At 40.9% G+C, this 15,436-nt stretch overlaps 1 protein-coding gene across 14 annotated transcripts in view; it reads right to left on the reverse strand.

Annotated features, from left to right (window-relative positions):
• prdm16 (PR domain containing 16) overlaps nucleotides 1-15,436 on the reverse strand; it is a 742,940-nt gene that overhangs the window by 51,004 nt on the left and 676,500 nt on the right. For all 14 annotated transcript variants that reach the window (XM_059952207.1, XM_059952208.1, XM_059952204.1 and 11 more), the window contains one exon: nucleotides 918-1,087. In XM_059952207.1, the coding sequence (XP_059808190.1) occupies nucleotides 918-1,087 (170 nt within the window). The remainder of the gene's footprint in view (nucleotides 1-917; nucleotides 1,088-15,436) is intronic.

A 15,436-nucleotide genomic window follows, 5' to 3' on the forward strand; every position in this document is an offset into this window, starting at 1 on the left:
TTTGATCGTCATCTGAGGTAATAACCTGCAAAATTATTAATCTAGCCATTTAGGTCAGTTTTAATATATCACAAACAACAGAGACCCAATACAATTTTTGTGACCACTAGCCACAGGCCTCCAGCTGGAATACATCCCATCAACCATAAGCTCCGTCTTCTATGGGTAAACAGATTTTGAATCCAAACAGTCAATTCAGTCTGGGTGCCATGCTCCTTATTCTTCTGGATACACCTCCCATGAGGAACCTCGTCAAACAGTTCACTAAAATTCCTATAAACAACATGCACAGCTCCACCTTCATCAATCACCTTCGTCATCTGCTTGAAAAACTCAATCAAGTTAGTAAAACACATCTGGCCCCAAAAAAGCCATGCTAACTGCCCCTAATTAGGCCATGGTTTTCCAAATCCTCTCAAATCCTATCCTAAGGAAGTTGCAGTGTAACCCACAAACATGTGGATTTGTGGAGGGGAATGACAGATTCATTTAGGGGCAAGTTGGCTGAGGGTATGAAGGAGAAATGCTATGTCGACAGGATGCAATGGCATAGTATGGGTGGACACACATGTGCAATATGTACATCAATGTGGAATAGGTGAATCATCTGCACCGTCTTGATAATTCGATGCAATGTGCAGATTGGGGTGTTAGTTGGTCATTATAAAATTGCCCCCATGTACAGGCAAGAGGGGGAAATGGATGGGAATATGGGCAGGACAAAATAGGATGTTGTTATTAGATTCTTAATGCTGACTGTGGAGTTGCTGTTCAAAATGGCTTCCATCCACGCTAAGTGATCCTGTATGAAACCTGATGCCGCAGATGAGTGCTGCAGGGTGTGGCTAGGAACTCTGCCATTTCTGTTGGGTGAATCCACCTACAAGATGAAGTTCTGGTAGCTGGGTGCCTCTAACCTGCACGTGTAACGCTCCTTTCCTTTGCGGAGTATGGCATCAGACAGCGTGGACGGGGGTGATCGGAAGGTGAAGCCGTGGTGGGGAGAAGGCTGTAGAGCACCCATGGTGTCCATTTTCAATGTACCAAAACTCTCCAGCTTCTCTGTCATGGTTTCCATAGCAGCCATCTGTAAAAGATCATGACATAATTTCCAGGCTTCCAAAAAGGGCAAAGGAAAGAACAGTTTAGGGCTATCCTTAACAGGTATACCAACATAAAGAGGAAAAGGCCATTCATTTCCGCAAACCATTTGATGTACTGCATTCAAGGATGATGCGCAGATTGGTCCCATTTACCTACCTCTCTTCATATTGTTCAATACCTTTGGGGACAAAGGTCTGTCAAGTGCAGTCTTAACATTTCTGGTTGAGCTTCCCTAATAGGGCATTTCAGTCAAAATTATGCACATCTCAAATGCTGACTGTGTGAAAGTTTCGTTCCTAAATAGTTTGGCTCTAATTTGAAGGTAGTAACTTCTTATTCTGGATTCACTTCCTGAAGGAGATTGCTTTTCAGATCTAGACAATTGATACTGTTGACACCATGACCCATATATGATGATAACCTGGCGTCTGTGCTATATTCTTCTAGGTGACCCCTCGTGACAGCAGCTTGCCTCATAAACCAGGTTTAGTTCTACACTGGATTGCTGCTCTCAGCAGCATCAACTGAAGAGTGGAAGATGGTCTTTGCCCCTCTTGCTTCATGCCTACCTAGAAGCAGATGGGGGCCTACGCTGATTAAACATCAGAATTAAAATAAAGCTGCCTTGAGACGGTCACAAATCTTCAATATGGATCTCTCCCTAGAACCAGGTTGATTCATTGGATCTGAGTCAAGATCTCTCAGCTCTTAGTGTTCTGTCTCCAGTGCATACAGAGCTTCATATCACCCACCACTTAAAACCATGCTTCAAGTGTTCTTAGATAGTGAGTGTCAGGAGATTGTTCAATTATCTGTAAATACCCACTGATCAATGTTGTGAAATGAGAATTGACTTCCCATTCTTTAAACCAGAGACATAAAGCATTTAGCCAGCTCTACATCCTATCTGATGTATAAAACAGTACAAACAAAATACCTATGTATATTTATACAATCTATAGAATACATACATGTCAGATTGCGATTAAGAGTCATGGGAATCTCTTGGTTAAAAAATGTCTTTATTCATAAGACATCATGCAGAAAATAAATACTGCTTTAATTGTTTAAGGAGTGTTTGCAAACAAAAGTGAAGATTAAAGAAGGAATAAACAAAACTCACGAAAAAGGGTTCAGAAAATAAGGAATGATGAAGAAAGTTGAAAATATGTGACTAGAAATGACTGCAGTGGTGGATTAATTTTTAACCTGCTCACATGACATACATGTCAGCCTTGGCTCAGCAGCACTCTCCGCTCTCAGCCAGAAGGCTATGGGTTTAAACCCTACTTCAGGCATCGAGCACATAATTTGGCATGACACTCTAATGCTGTTTCCGAGGTGCCGTCTTTCAGCAAAGACTTTAAACCATATGCCTATTCAAGTGGATGTAAACATTCCCACAGCACTATTCACAGTAACAAAATTCTCCTGGTACCCGGGCCAACTTTTATCCCACACAGTTATTTATTTATATCCGTGAAACTCACTGTGGCAAATTGGCTGCTGCGTTGCTTACATAATGACAGTAATCATACTTGAAAAAGAAATTTAATTAATTGACATTCTTGAGACAACTGAGGAGGTGAAGGCTTCAGTATTGCTGCACGTCTTGTTTTGTCCTCTGATGCCTACATTAAAAAGCTAAGCAGGCGAGAAATCACTGGCCCATTTTTGCACAGGAACTTCCAGAACGGCATGTTGCTCCGCTAGTGCCAGGATATCACCGGACAAGTTGCAAAACTTTCTGGAGGGTAGAGCAAACAGCTAGAGGCAGTAGTTCATTTTGATTCCATTGACAGGTTAAAAAAAAAGTATTGTGTTCCTGCGGCTTTGTTTCAACGAGTTAGGACAAACATAAAGAAGCAGAACTTAAAAGTTAGTAACCTCTAAATTACTCTCCCTGCCGTTTACCAGTTGCTGTTAATATAAAGGGCAGTGCCAATGAATATGTGGGAAGGCTGTACTCACACCGCAAAGCACTCCTGTAGGGCTGGGACCAACATCCTTGTGGCTAAGTTTGCTCGTGCTGTTTGAGAATTTCAGCAAGTCTGACAAGACGTGGCATACTGAGAAAATATTCTGAAGCAGTTTTGGAAGGTAGAAGGCAAAAGTATTAATGAGAGGCAAAAAGTTAGAAGAAGAATTAAAGTGGTGTCTGGTCCTACTTAATGGAATATGATTAAATACAATTAGTACGATGAACAAGCAGTTGCGTTAAAGGTGTAACTGAACGACATCCATAGTATAGTCAGAGTCTAGAACTCACAGTATGGAAAGATGCTAGAAGCAGGAATCTCATCACCTTTAATTGGTGCTTAAACGTGTCATTGAAAAGGTGTAAACTGGAGGGCTACAACTTCATGCTGAAACCGGGATTAAGTATTTCTTTTCTGACTGGCACATACACGAAGGGCTGAATGGCTTCCTAGGCGACGTAATTTTTCTACAAGTCCTGAATACCAGTGTTTACTGCATTTCTAGAAGTAATTATTTTGCAAAGTACTTCAAGATGCTTGATTAATTTGATAAGATGCTGGTTTACCACTTCCACTTATATGAACATGGGAATCAAAATAAGCCACGTAGACATGTTCACAGTGAGAGAACTTCAGTATTTTTAACCCCAATTTCCAGTCTTTCTCATACTGTTTGCAACGTAAAATTAGATAGCTGTCTGCACTTTAAACACATTTGTTTGAACTGCCTGAAGAACTAACCCAGAACTATATCTTCAATACTGTTCATTAGCCTTGCTGGTCCCGACCACTACTTGAAGTCACATTCCTTCAAGGCCCAGAAGACACCAAGAATTTTGTTTTCCGTGCAGTTAAAAGGGGTTGCGGCACTGTGCTGCACGCCAAGAACCACTTTGGTTTTGGGGCACGTTCAGAATTCAGCAGTGCCTCTGAGGCAACTGACTACCTGTTGCACATCTTCCCCGGTGCATTCCACAATACATGATGCAAAATTCGGTGTTCTGGCCTAGGGCTGGGTCCTGGTTTTTGTGAGAGACGAAAGAGGGCCGGGGGCTATTTGCCCAGCTGGAGCCGAGGGCCGTTGAGGTGGAAAGTTACCTAGAGGCTGGGTGGTAGGAAAGCTTGATGTAACTGGTAGAAGAATTAAAGGAGAGATGAGATTGGTTCTTGAACCCAGAGGGTGATGGGTTCTTGGAACTTACTACCTGTAAAGGAGGTGGAGGGAGAAACCCTCAACATAATGAAACTGTGCTTGGATGTGCACTCGAACGGAAGGACCACAAGCCTGCTGCTGGCAGTGGTGAAGAGGCTGGCGAGCACTTTGTCGACTATGATATACATGATGGGCTGAATAGTGTTTTAAGTTTTCTAAAAAAAAATCATTTCTTATAAGCAAGTTGACTGATACCAGAGACTAACTGAAGGAATCCAAGCAGACATGGCCTTCAAATCAGAGCCAGATAATTGAAGAGAGAAATGGGGAAACTCTTATTTTTTTGAAAGGAAGACAGAATATACAAACTTACCCATAAAAAAGCAAGTTATAGTATTTTAATTAATGAAATCTAATGTTGGCAGATTTTATTAGCTGTGTCATAACTAATGGATTCAAGGCAACTTCATGGAAATTGCCCAATCCAGTCCTTTCTGGATACCTTTAAGAAGAAAATTAAAAACACCTGTTTGATCAATACATTATATACACAGTGCACACTTTATTAGAAACATCTGTACACCTGCTCACTAATGCAAGTATCTAATCAGGAAACCATTAGGCAGCAACTCAATGCATAAAAGCATGAAGACATGGTCAAGAGGTTCAGTTGTTGCTCAGACCAAACTTCAGGATGGGGGAAGAAATGCGATCTAGGTGATTTTGACTGCGGAATGATTGTGAGTACCAGATGGGGTGGTTGGAGTATCTCACAAGCTGACCTCCTGGGATTTCCATGCACAAGTGTCTTTAGAGTTTACAGAGAATGGCGAGGAAAGCAATAAAAAAGCATCTAGCGAACGGCATTTCTGTGGGCACAGATGCCCTGTTAATGAGAGAGGTCAGAGGACGTTGGCCAGACGAGCTCAAGCTGACAGGAGGTGACAGTAACGCAAATAACCACACGTTGAAACGGGGATGTGTTGAATGTCGAATCTTGAAGTGGATGGGCTATAACATCAGAAGACCACAAACATGCATGCCCTAACTAATCAAGAACCTATCAACCTCAGTGACCACTCTAAGTACCCAGGAGGTACCTAATGAAGCAGCCATCGAGTATAATTTCTGATCCTTTGGATCAGTTTCTAGTTTGAAGTGCAATATCTTGTGAGGTGAATGAGCAAGTAATTGTTGCTGAGACTGAGTGGGTGGTAGATGTTAACAGGTCAATCGCTCTGCTGTTATCTGAAAAAGACAGTGGGTTTTACGATAGAGCTTAAGTACATCATCTTCATATTTAGGTGAGGCTGCCACCAAGGCCAAATTAATTTATAGATTCATGAGTATGATCTTTCTGATTTTAAGACCATGTGATATAGGAGCAGAATTAGGCCCATCAAGTCTGCTCCGCCATTTCATCATGGCTGATCCACTTTCTCCTCAGCCCCAACCTCCTGCCTTCTCCCTGTAACCTTTCATGCCCTGACTAATCAAGAATCTATCGACCTCTGCCTTAAACAATGACTTGTTCTCCACAGCTGCCTGTGGCAATGAATTCCACAGATTCACCACTCTCTAGCTGAAGGAATTCTTCTTCATCTCTGTTCTAAAAGATTTAGAGTCTGTGTCAGGTCTTAGACTCCCCCACCATAGGAAATATCCTTTCCATATCCACTCTACTGAGGCCTTTCAACATTCGTTAGGTTTCAATGAGGCTTTCACACTTCCTATCCCAGTTGAGTAGATGTAAATTACCCCTTCCCCACTGGAAAGTAGCCTCATTTCTTTTTACACAAAGGTGATTAAATGAGTGACGAGGGTAGAAACAAATACCTTCCAGGCTCTGATGACTGGCACTTAAAGGAACACACTGCCCCTCTTTAAGAAACTGTTTCACTCAGATTACACACTTCGTTTGTTGACAGTTTTAGGCTGGCACAGACAAATCCATCATCAAACAGGGCTGCAATGAGCAGTCACTTCTTGACTTTCATCCAAAGTAAAGCAAATGGAAATTAAGATAACAGCTGAGAATAGTTTGTACAAGCCGTACAGAGAATGTTGCGTTTTACTGCGAGGACTGATTTTTAAAATAAATAGAATTAGCACTAAGATAAGGGTGTTAAAATCAACTGGAGAATGTCAGAAAGGGTTTGGATGTGGATCCTCCCTGAGTCCCTCCCTTGCACCTGTTCCAACTTACAAGGTTGCGGTCAGACTTTATGTCCACTCAATTGAGATCTTCAGCTTCTGGAGGAAGTGCAAGGAACATTCATGAGACTGGTTTTCATTCTTAAGTGTCTGAGTCACAAGGAAACATGACAGCATTTGAATTCCGACCTTGATAGAAGATCTTTTAAAAGTAATGAAGACGTACAAGATTGCAGGTTCTACAAAGATTCACAGATTTACTTTTAAGTAGTGAATGTAGAAGGAAAGATCACGGCATTAGCTGGAATATCAGCAGGATGTGAAATAATCCTTATGCAGGGACTGGCCAAAGTTCCTGGTCCTCGTTGTTTTCCTTTAAGATGCGTGGGTCTGTCGTGCGAGAGCTGAGTGAGGTGGGATGGGGAACAGGATGTAGAATTATAAAGTGGAAGTTAAGCTCAAATAAAACTGTGGAACCTTGGCCTAAATGGAAACAATAGAATATTAGTCTAAATAAAGATAAAGTCATTGAGCCCAAGATGAACCTTAACCATTGTAGAACTAGATTTTGAGAATGCAGACTTCGTAAAGGCATAGTGCCTTAACCCACGTGAAGGTACAGAGCACAATTAAAGCTGAGAATGTTAACCCAAATAAAAACACAATACCAAAGCCAAATCAAAGAGATAGACCTTAGACTAATTAAGAATATTGGGTTATAGCTCAAACTAAAGATGTAGAACTATAGCCCGAGTAAAGATCCAGATGAGTACTCGTGAGGATGTAGAACCACAATTCAAATGAAGGTGAAAACTCTAACCAGGGTGAAGATGCAAAACTGTAACCCAGATGAAGGTGTGGAGTCATAAACCTTGAACATGTAGAACTATTAACCAATTAATGGTGTAGAATCTTAACCCAAGTAATGATGCAAACCTTTGTCCAAATGAAGATGAAGACAAAGACATTTAGCCAAAGATATATACCCAGAACCCAGATAAAGATGTTTATGTAAAGCCCAGGTAATAATGTGAAAAATATTGGATATTGTAGGAAAATGGGCCAAATGGAAGATTAGCTTGTGGCCTTTCTGGCATGTAATCTAATGGATAGAAGCAGAAATTATAATCAATCCCTATTATTAGTATGATACAAATGAAACCAATTCTCTGGCGATACTATGGTCTAGTATTTTCTTATGACAAAGGAGGAAGACATTCAACCACATGATTTGCTCAGTTTGTCTTCTTTTGCACACTGATTGTTTGCCTGCCTTTGTATGTCATTAATTCTATTGTATTTCTTTTTTAACTGTGAATGCCCCCCACAAATATGAATATCAGGGTAGCGTATGTTGATATATACATAGTTTTGTAATAAACTTTGAACTTCAGAGAAACCCTTTTCCCTAACTTACCACTCTGCAACCAATTCTCTCTCAACTGCACTTGAGGAAATTTTGCATTTGGTGAACATACCAATCAGCCTGTCTTTGAGATGTGGATGAAACTAGAGCATCTGGGCAGTCACAGAGAGAACCTGCAAACCGCACATATACTGTGGACAGCTCTGAAAGCCAAGTTACTGGAACAGTGAGGGACTACACCACTGCGAGCTCACTTCTCCACCTTGAGGATCGATTTTGAACAACCAGCCCCTCAGCAAAAATGTCCTACTTACAAGAAAATAGGAAAGTGATGTAGTGGAGTAATTTCACAGAAAAAGAAGTAAGCTATAAACCAAGGGTTATGTTCAAGCTAAAGTGATCTCCTTCAACAGCTGCGTCTACTAAGTAGTTTGTGCAAGAAAACATGCTTGGGTCACTATTAATGATAAAATTGGAAGGGAAGTGGTGGGGAAACAAACATCAAGGAGCAGGGAAATTAAACATTACCCCCTTTTGAGAACTGAATTGTGAGAGTGTGGATCAAGCTTTAAGTGTGCTGCCTTTTGAATTGAATAGCCTGCTTAGAATGCACAATAGCCGAGAAGCTAAGCACTTCCCTTATAGATCTGCACATGACATCATCTCCAAACAGCAGGAAGACTGTAGGAAGCCATATATCAACTATTATATTTTCTACAGTACAAATATGAGTAACCTTCCTCAGACCTTTTGCTTGCTGTACAGCTATTAAACAGGCTCCAGGGAATACAATGCCACAAAATTGTTTAAAAGTTCTTATTCGATCAACATGCAGTGTGATGAAGTGGCATTTGTGGAAACATAGAGTCTTCTTTGAGATTTCCTTTGTTTCATTATTTTTTTCCAGCAAAATACTTTAAGCACAGAGAAAAGACTAAATACACTTTGCTGCTCAAGAAATAACAAACACGGTAATTTTTGTGTCTACTTTCAGAAGGGGCTACAGCCAGAATCTGGGAAATGTAACAACAACAAGCCCTTGCTTCATTCTAATTGCAAGTTTCAAACACTCCAAATAAAGCGGGAAAACTGATCAGCAGTGATTACTCAGTTGCAGTTATTTTTCTTCGCTGATATAACTATTCTCAGTTAGTCAATCTTAGAAGGTGCAAATGTTTAACTTACATACTTTCTTATGTTTGCAAGACACTGTAAGGACATTAATAATACAAAATACTCTAAGTCCAGTTCATTAGCAAGATTGACACCAGAAGAACTACATAGCCTTAAGGTACAGCATGGACAAAGTTGGCAGCATTGCCAGTTACAGCCACCCAGGGAAGCAGGCACTGGAAGCAGGGTGAGAGAAAACAGAAGCCCAGCAAGCACACTGTAATCTGTACTAGGTTATAAGGCTAACCCCTGTGGCCGGCTCTCCCATCAATACTGCTGTCCAATGTTTGCTCCCCGGAAGACAAACTGGATTACCTACATCTGCAACTGACTCGAGCGAGATGAGGAACTGCTCTGTGCTTATTCTTACGGAAACGTGGCTCCAGAACAATATTTCACGCACTCAGGGACTTGCGCTAATATTATTTTGCTACAGCATTGTGATGTATCATAACTACATGTGCTGTGTGTGACTTTATATACTGTGCTTTGCACCTTGGCCCCAGAAGAACAATGTTTCATCTAGGTGTATGCACATGTATGGTTGACTCGCAATAAACTTGAACTTGAAGGTTCTATATTTTGCATTCATTTCTTCTGGATTATAGAAGGGAATGTAAGCCAGTGCTCTGAAGGATATTTTAAGCACACAAGGAAACATCTAACCCATTATGTCTGTGTTGTAAATCAATCCAAAGTTTATCCGTGTTGCTTTCTTCCCAGAGATCTGTTTCCTCCTTCTTTTCAGGTACAATAAACAATAGACAATAGACAATAGACAGTAGGTGCAGGAGTAGGCCATTCGGCCCTTCTAGCCAGCACCGCCATTCACTGTGATCATGGCTGATCATACACAATGTACCCCGTCCCTGCCCTCTCCCCATATCCCTTGACCCCTCTATCTATAAAAGCTCTATCTAACTCTCTCTTGAATGCATCCAGAGACTTGGCCTTCACTGCCTTCTGGGGCAGAGCATTCCGCATATCCACCACTCTCTGGGTGAAAAAGTTTTTCCACATCTCTGTTCTAAATGGCCTACCCCTTATTCTTAAACTGTGGCCTCTAGTTCTGGACTCACCCATCAGCGAGAACATGCTTCCTGCCTCCAGTGTGTCCAATCCCTTAATAATCTCATATGTTTCAATCAGATCCCCTCTCATCCTTCTAAATTCCAGTGTATACAAGCCCAGTCGCTCCAATCTTTCAACATATGACAGTCCCGCCATTCCGGGAATTAACCTTGTGAATCTACGCTGCACTCCCTCAATAGCAAGAATGTCCTTCCTCAAATTTGGAGACCAAAACTGCACACAATACTCCAGGTGGGGTCTCACCAGGGCCCTGTACAGCTGCAGAAGGACCTCTTTACTCCTATACTCAATTCCTCTTGCATGCCATTAGCTTTCTTCACTGCCTGCTGTACCTGCATGCTTGCTTTCATTGACTGATGTACAAGAACATCTAGATCTCGTTGTACTTCCCCTTTTCCTAACTTGACTCCATTTAGATAGTAATCTGCCTTCCTGTTCTTGCCACCAAAGTGGATAACCTCACATTTATCCACATTAAACTGAATCTGCCATACATTTGCCCACTCACCCAAACTGTCCAAGTCACCCTGCATTCTCATAACATCCTCCTGACATTTCACACTGCCACCCAGCTTTGTGTCATCAGCAAATTTGCTAATGTTACTTTTAATCCCTTCATCTAAATCATTAATGTATATTGTAAACAGCTGTGGTCCCAGCACCGAACCTTAACCAATTCTCCTGGGAGAATTGCTTCCTGTTCCAAAACATACCATCTTCTTTCAACTTTTCACTCAAAAAGTTTTGCTTAATTTCTTCTTCTCCTTTACCAGATCACAAATGACTCCTTTTGTTTGTGCCTCTGATGCTCTGATCCCTCTGGTCCACAATGGCAAAGGCACATGCTTAGTGAGGAAGTGTTGAACATAGCTGTGATGATAGACACTGCAAGGTATGATGAAACAGTCTGATACTCTAGGGCCCTCTGCAAAGAATGGCTACATGCTGGGGTTCCCTGAATGTAATTTGGAGAGTGGTATCACAGAAGGTCACCTCTGTTTCATATATGAGGGTTACAGCAGATGAGGTGAAAACTAATTCAAAAGTGGAAGTGTCTCCAGTGCTGCCAGTATTTTGTCTACACTTAATCATTGACAAAGGCTTGGTGTGCTTGACAGTGCCATCAAATTTCTTTAGGATAAAACATTAATTATGTCAAATTACAATTTCTGTACACTAGGTAGAATTGCTTATCTCTCTTGCAACTCCAGACCTCTTCGACTTGGAGGCTCTTTGATATTCTGGCTCCACTTATATACCAGATGTTAATTATTCCAGAATCTGCTGCATTCTGAAGTTAGTAGTAAGGCAAAAAAAAAAGAGAAAGAAAACAATGAATATTTTAAAAATTGCAGATGCTGGAAATTTAAAATAAAATCAGAAAATGCTGGAAACACTCAGCAGGTCATATAGCATCTGTGTAAAGAGAAAACAGTTAATGCTTCAGGTCGAAGATACTTTCTCAGAACTGGAAGGGGTTAGATAGGGCAAAAGGAATTAAAACTAATTGTTTTCACTCTGACTCAGTCCTTTCCGAATGAAAACATTAACTTTGTTTCTCTTCAGTGAAAAAAGTTATGAAAAAGTTCCTTATAACTTCATCTTCTGGTAGTGGAGAGACTACTTTCAGCTTCTTCCCTATGTTGCATGCAGAATTTTAGAGCCTCCCTAATGCCAGATGAATTTCTAACATAGCATCAGGGCACATTTTACAGAGGAACATGTATGGAAAATCCCTAGAAAGCAATAGTTGCTTCTTCCCACTTTGCCAACAAGGCAGTAAAATCACTCTGAAGGCTCATTTTAATGGCATCCAGGTGAGACATGACCACATATTCAACCTAGAGTGACACTAGACAATATAATAACCTTCAAAGTACATTTAATTAAAGGAGCCAGGAAAATTAATTCACGTGTCAACCTGATTCAGGAGTTTGCAAGTGCCATCTGGTATTCATGCTACAGACATCAGCAACAACCCTTGATTATTTAATGGCTAAGCACTCTGCACTGGTATGGATAGATAACGTTTTACCTGACTTGATGTCCAATTGGCCAGCGTAATGCAGAGTGTCACTGAGCTCTCAAATACTGCTCCCCCAACCACCTATCGTGATGCTGCTTCCCCCCCACTAAATGTGGCACGTGGTTTCCACTTCATTGCTTGAACTGGAATCACATACCTATTCAACTCTAATCAAAGGCTAGTAGAACTTACAATGGAGGACCAAATAAATATTTACTGAAGTCCACATGTAGAAGGAACCCGACTCTGATCTTCCACCTAGTGTAAGGAGTTCTTTACTGTAATTGCATCAGCCAAGTTCGGTGTGGATATTTAATGTACAAACAAAGACAGAAACATTTGAAGTATGTAATAACAGTGATCAGGAACAGAACAGAAAATGGAATACACTACAGTCCATTACCTGACCACAAACAAGATAGAGGTATTACTACTAATTCATGAAATTTATGAAGTAAAACAAATGGCACACATCATTATGCCACCACGTTATAAGTGCACGGCTTACGAAAAAAAGAAACTACGGTACTGTGCAAATGTCTTAAGCACATATATATAGCTAAAGTGCCTAAGACTTTTGCACAACTCTGTATTTGTTAATGTGGAGAGGAGAGTGAGTTTGTATATATGGCAGGAGCAAAGGATGTTGGGAATGGTGAGGCTGGAGCACCGCAGGAGCTGTGAGGGACAAGTGGCTGAGAAGGGTGGCACAGGAGCAGACACATCCAGCCCTGAGACACCAGGCAGGGTAACTTGATTGTATTCAATTAATTCATTGATTATTACAGAATTTCTCCCACACTCCACTCCCTTCCCCCTCTCTCCCTCTTTTGCCTTGTCTTGTCCATACTGCACCAACCGTCGCCATTGGGCTATAAACATGCAGGAGCAGTGTGCCTTGCTTAAGGACACACATGCTGCCTCAGCTGCGGCTCGAACTAACAACCTTCAGATCGCCAGCCCAAAGCCTTAACCACTTGGCCACGCGCCAACACACTTCCCAACCATGTTTTCCCCTCTTCTAGCCCCTTCCCTCTCTCAGTTAACAACAGAGACCCATATTTGAATCAGGTTTATCATCACTCACATATCAGTTCAATACATAAAATAACTGCAGTATTGGTGCAAAATTCTTAGGTACCCGAGCAGTATAAGAGGGGTGATTGATAAGTTCGTGGCCTAAGGTAGAAGGAGTCAATTTTAGAAAACCTAGCACATTTATTTTTCTACATAGTCCCCTCCTACATTTACACACTTAGTCCAGCGGTCGTGGAGCATACGGATCTTGGACCTCCAGAAAGTGTCCACAGCAGGGGTGATTGATAAGTTTGTGGCCTAAGCTAGCAGGAGATGAGTTATACAGCTCTCGTTACATGCACATGCAGTTCAACTCTTTGAGTGATTATGCAGAAAGTTTGAAGTTAATAACATCAGTTAATAACTCATCAGGGGTGATTGATAAGTTTGTGACCTAAGGTAGAAGGAGATGCTATTAACTTCAAACTTCCTGCATAATTAAAGATTTGAACTGCATGTGCATGTAACAAGAGCTGTATAACTCATCTCCTTCTATCTTAGGCCACAAAATTATCAATCACGCACTTTCTGGAGGTCCAAGACCCTTATGCTCCATGACTGCTGGACTAAGTGTGTAAATGTAGGAGGGGACTATATTGAAAAATAAATGTGCTAGGTTTTCTAAAATTGACTCCTTCTACCCCAGGCCACTTGTATATATGCCTAAGACTTCAGCACAGTACTTCAAGTACATGAGTTTACCCCTAGGCACACATGTTTTTCTTTCAATTAGTTTTATGTTTTGTGGTTACAGAACATAGCAGTGGTGAAAATAGCAGTTTTAAAAAGAATCTAAGACAACTATCTATCTGTTGAAGCACACCGAGGCAGCAGAGTTAAAAAGAAGTGCAGCTGCTTTCTTTGCAAGCTAAGAGAATCATTTGAATAAAAAAACCATGCAGCCCATGGTTTCTCCAAAAAAGGAGAGAGACAATTGAGTTTAAATAAAGGCTGAAAATGGACAATATTCAGATTCATAAACAGTGAGTACTGGGTGATAATAATCACAAAGAAAAAACAAAAATGGCTGGCTACATCGGAAAAATAGACACATTTGATTGCACAACAGATAACTAGATATTGTGTACTAACCAAATTGAGCAGTAATTTGAAGCAAATGAAATAGCCAATGACAGGCAAGTGTCAGTTTTGCTGAGTGCACTGGGTGGAAAGACACAGTTTGTTTATAAGTTTGACTGCCCTAACCAAACCAGCTGAAATGAGCTTCACCAATATTGTGAAAGTAATGCAGAAACGTTTAGAACCAAATCTATTGTTGATTGCAGAATGCTTTAGGTTTCATAAGTGGGATCAAAAGGAAGGGTGGTCCATTTCAGCTTATGTAGCTGAAATTAAGGTATTGTCTGAGCATTGTCAGTTCAGTGATGGATTTAATGATGCACTAAGGGATTGTTTAGTGTGTGGAATCTTACAAGAAAGCAATCAAAATGGCTCCTAGCTGAAGCAGAACCCTCATTGGAAAGAGCAGTTGTAATTGCTGTATCAATGGAAACAGCAGACAATTGAGTTGTAGTCAGGAATGAAAGTGAGTTTGAACAATATCACAACTTCTATACAGAAAACTGCCTGGCCAAACATATTGTGTTACCGTTGTGGCAGGGGCTCACACCAAGCCAACGCAGGTTTAAAAGTAAAACTTACAGAAAATGCAACAAAGAAGGACACGTACCAGAGCATGCCAGGCAGACAAAAATAAATGGACTGCACAAAAATGAGAAAGAGATAAAAAAAATCAAAGTTGCAGTTTTAAAAGAGCACTAATCTGCATGCTGTTGATGAAAAATCTGATGATGTTGAGAATGACAAAGGACTAAGTAGCCCTGAGATTTACATTGTGAAAACTAACAGTACACAAGCAATAAGGCTTACACCAGAAATGAATGGCAAAACAATTAAAATAGAATTGGACACAGGCTCAGCTGTTTCAGCCCTTCCACAAAATGAGTTTGAATAGGATTTCAAAGATACTGAACTGAAGTCTGCAGATATCCAGCTAAGAAGTTATTCTGCAGAAAGGATAATTCCTGAGGGAATAACATTCATTACAGTGAAACACAACAACCAACAAGCCACATTGGGCTAGTATGTGGTAAAGCAGGATGGCCAGCATTGTGGAGCTGTGATTGGCTGAGACAACTACAATTTGATTAGAGATCCATTCACCGTTTTCATGCCACATCCCCTGCAACTGAGTCAATTGAACACAAACTAAGAAAGGTGTTGGATGATGCCACAGCAGTATTTAGGGATGGCATTGGAAAACTCAAACAAGACAAGGGTAACACAGTGTT

Source organism: Hypanus sabinus, chromosome 27 (assembly GCF_030144855.1).
Source record: "Hypanus sabinus isolate sHypSab1 chromosome 27, sHypSab1.hap1, whole genome shotgun sequence".
Lineage (NCBI taxonomy): Eukaryota > Metazoa > Chordata > Chondrichthyes > Myliobatiformes > Dasyatidae > Hypanus > Hypanus sabinus.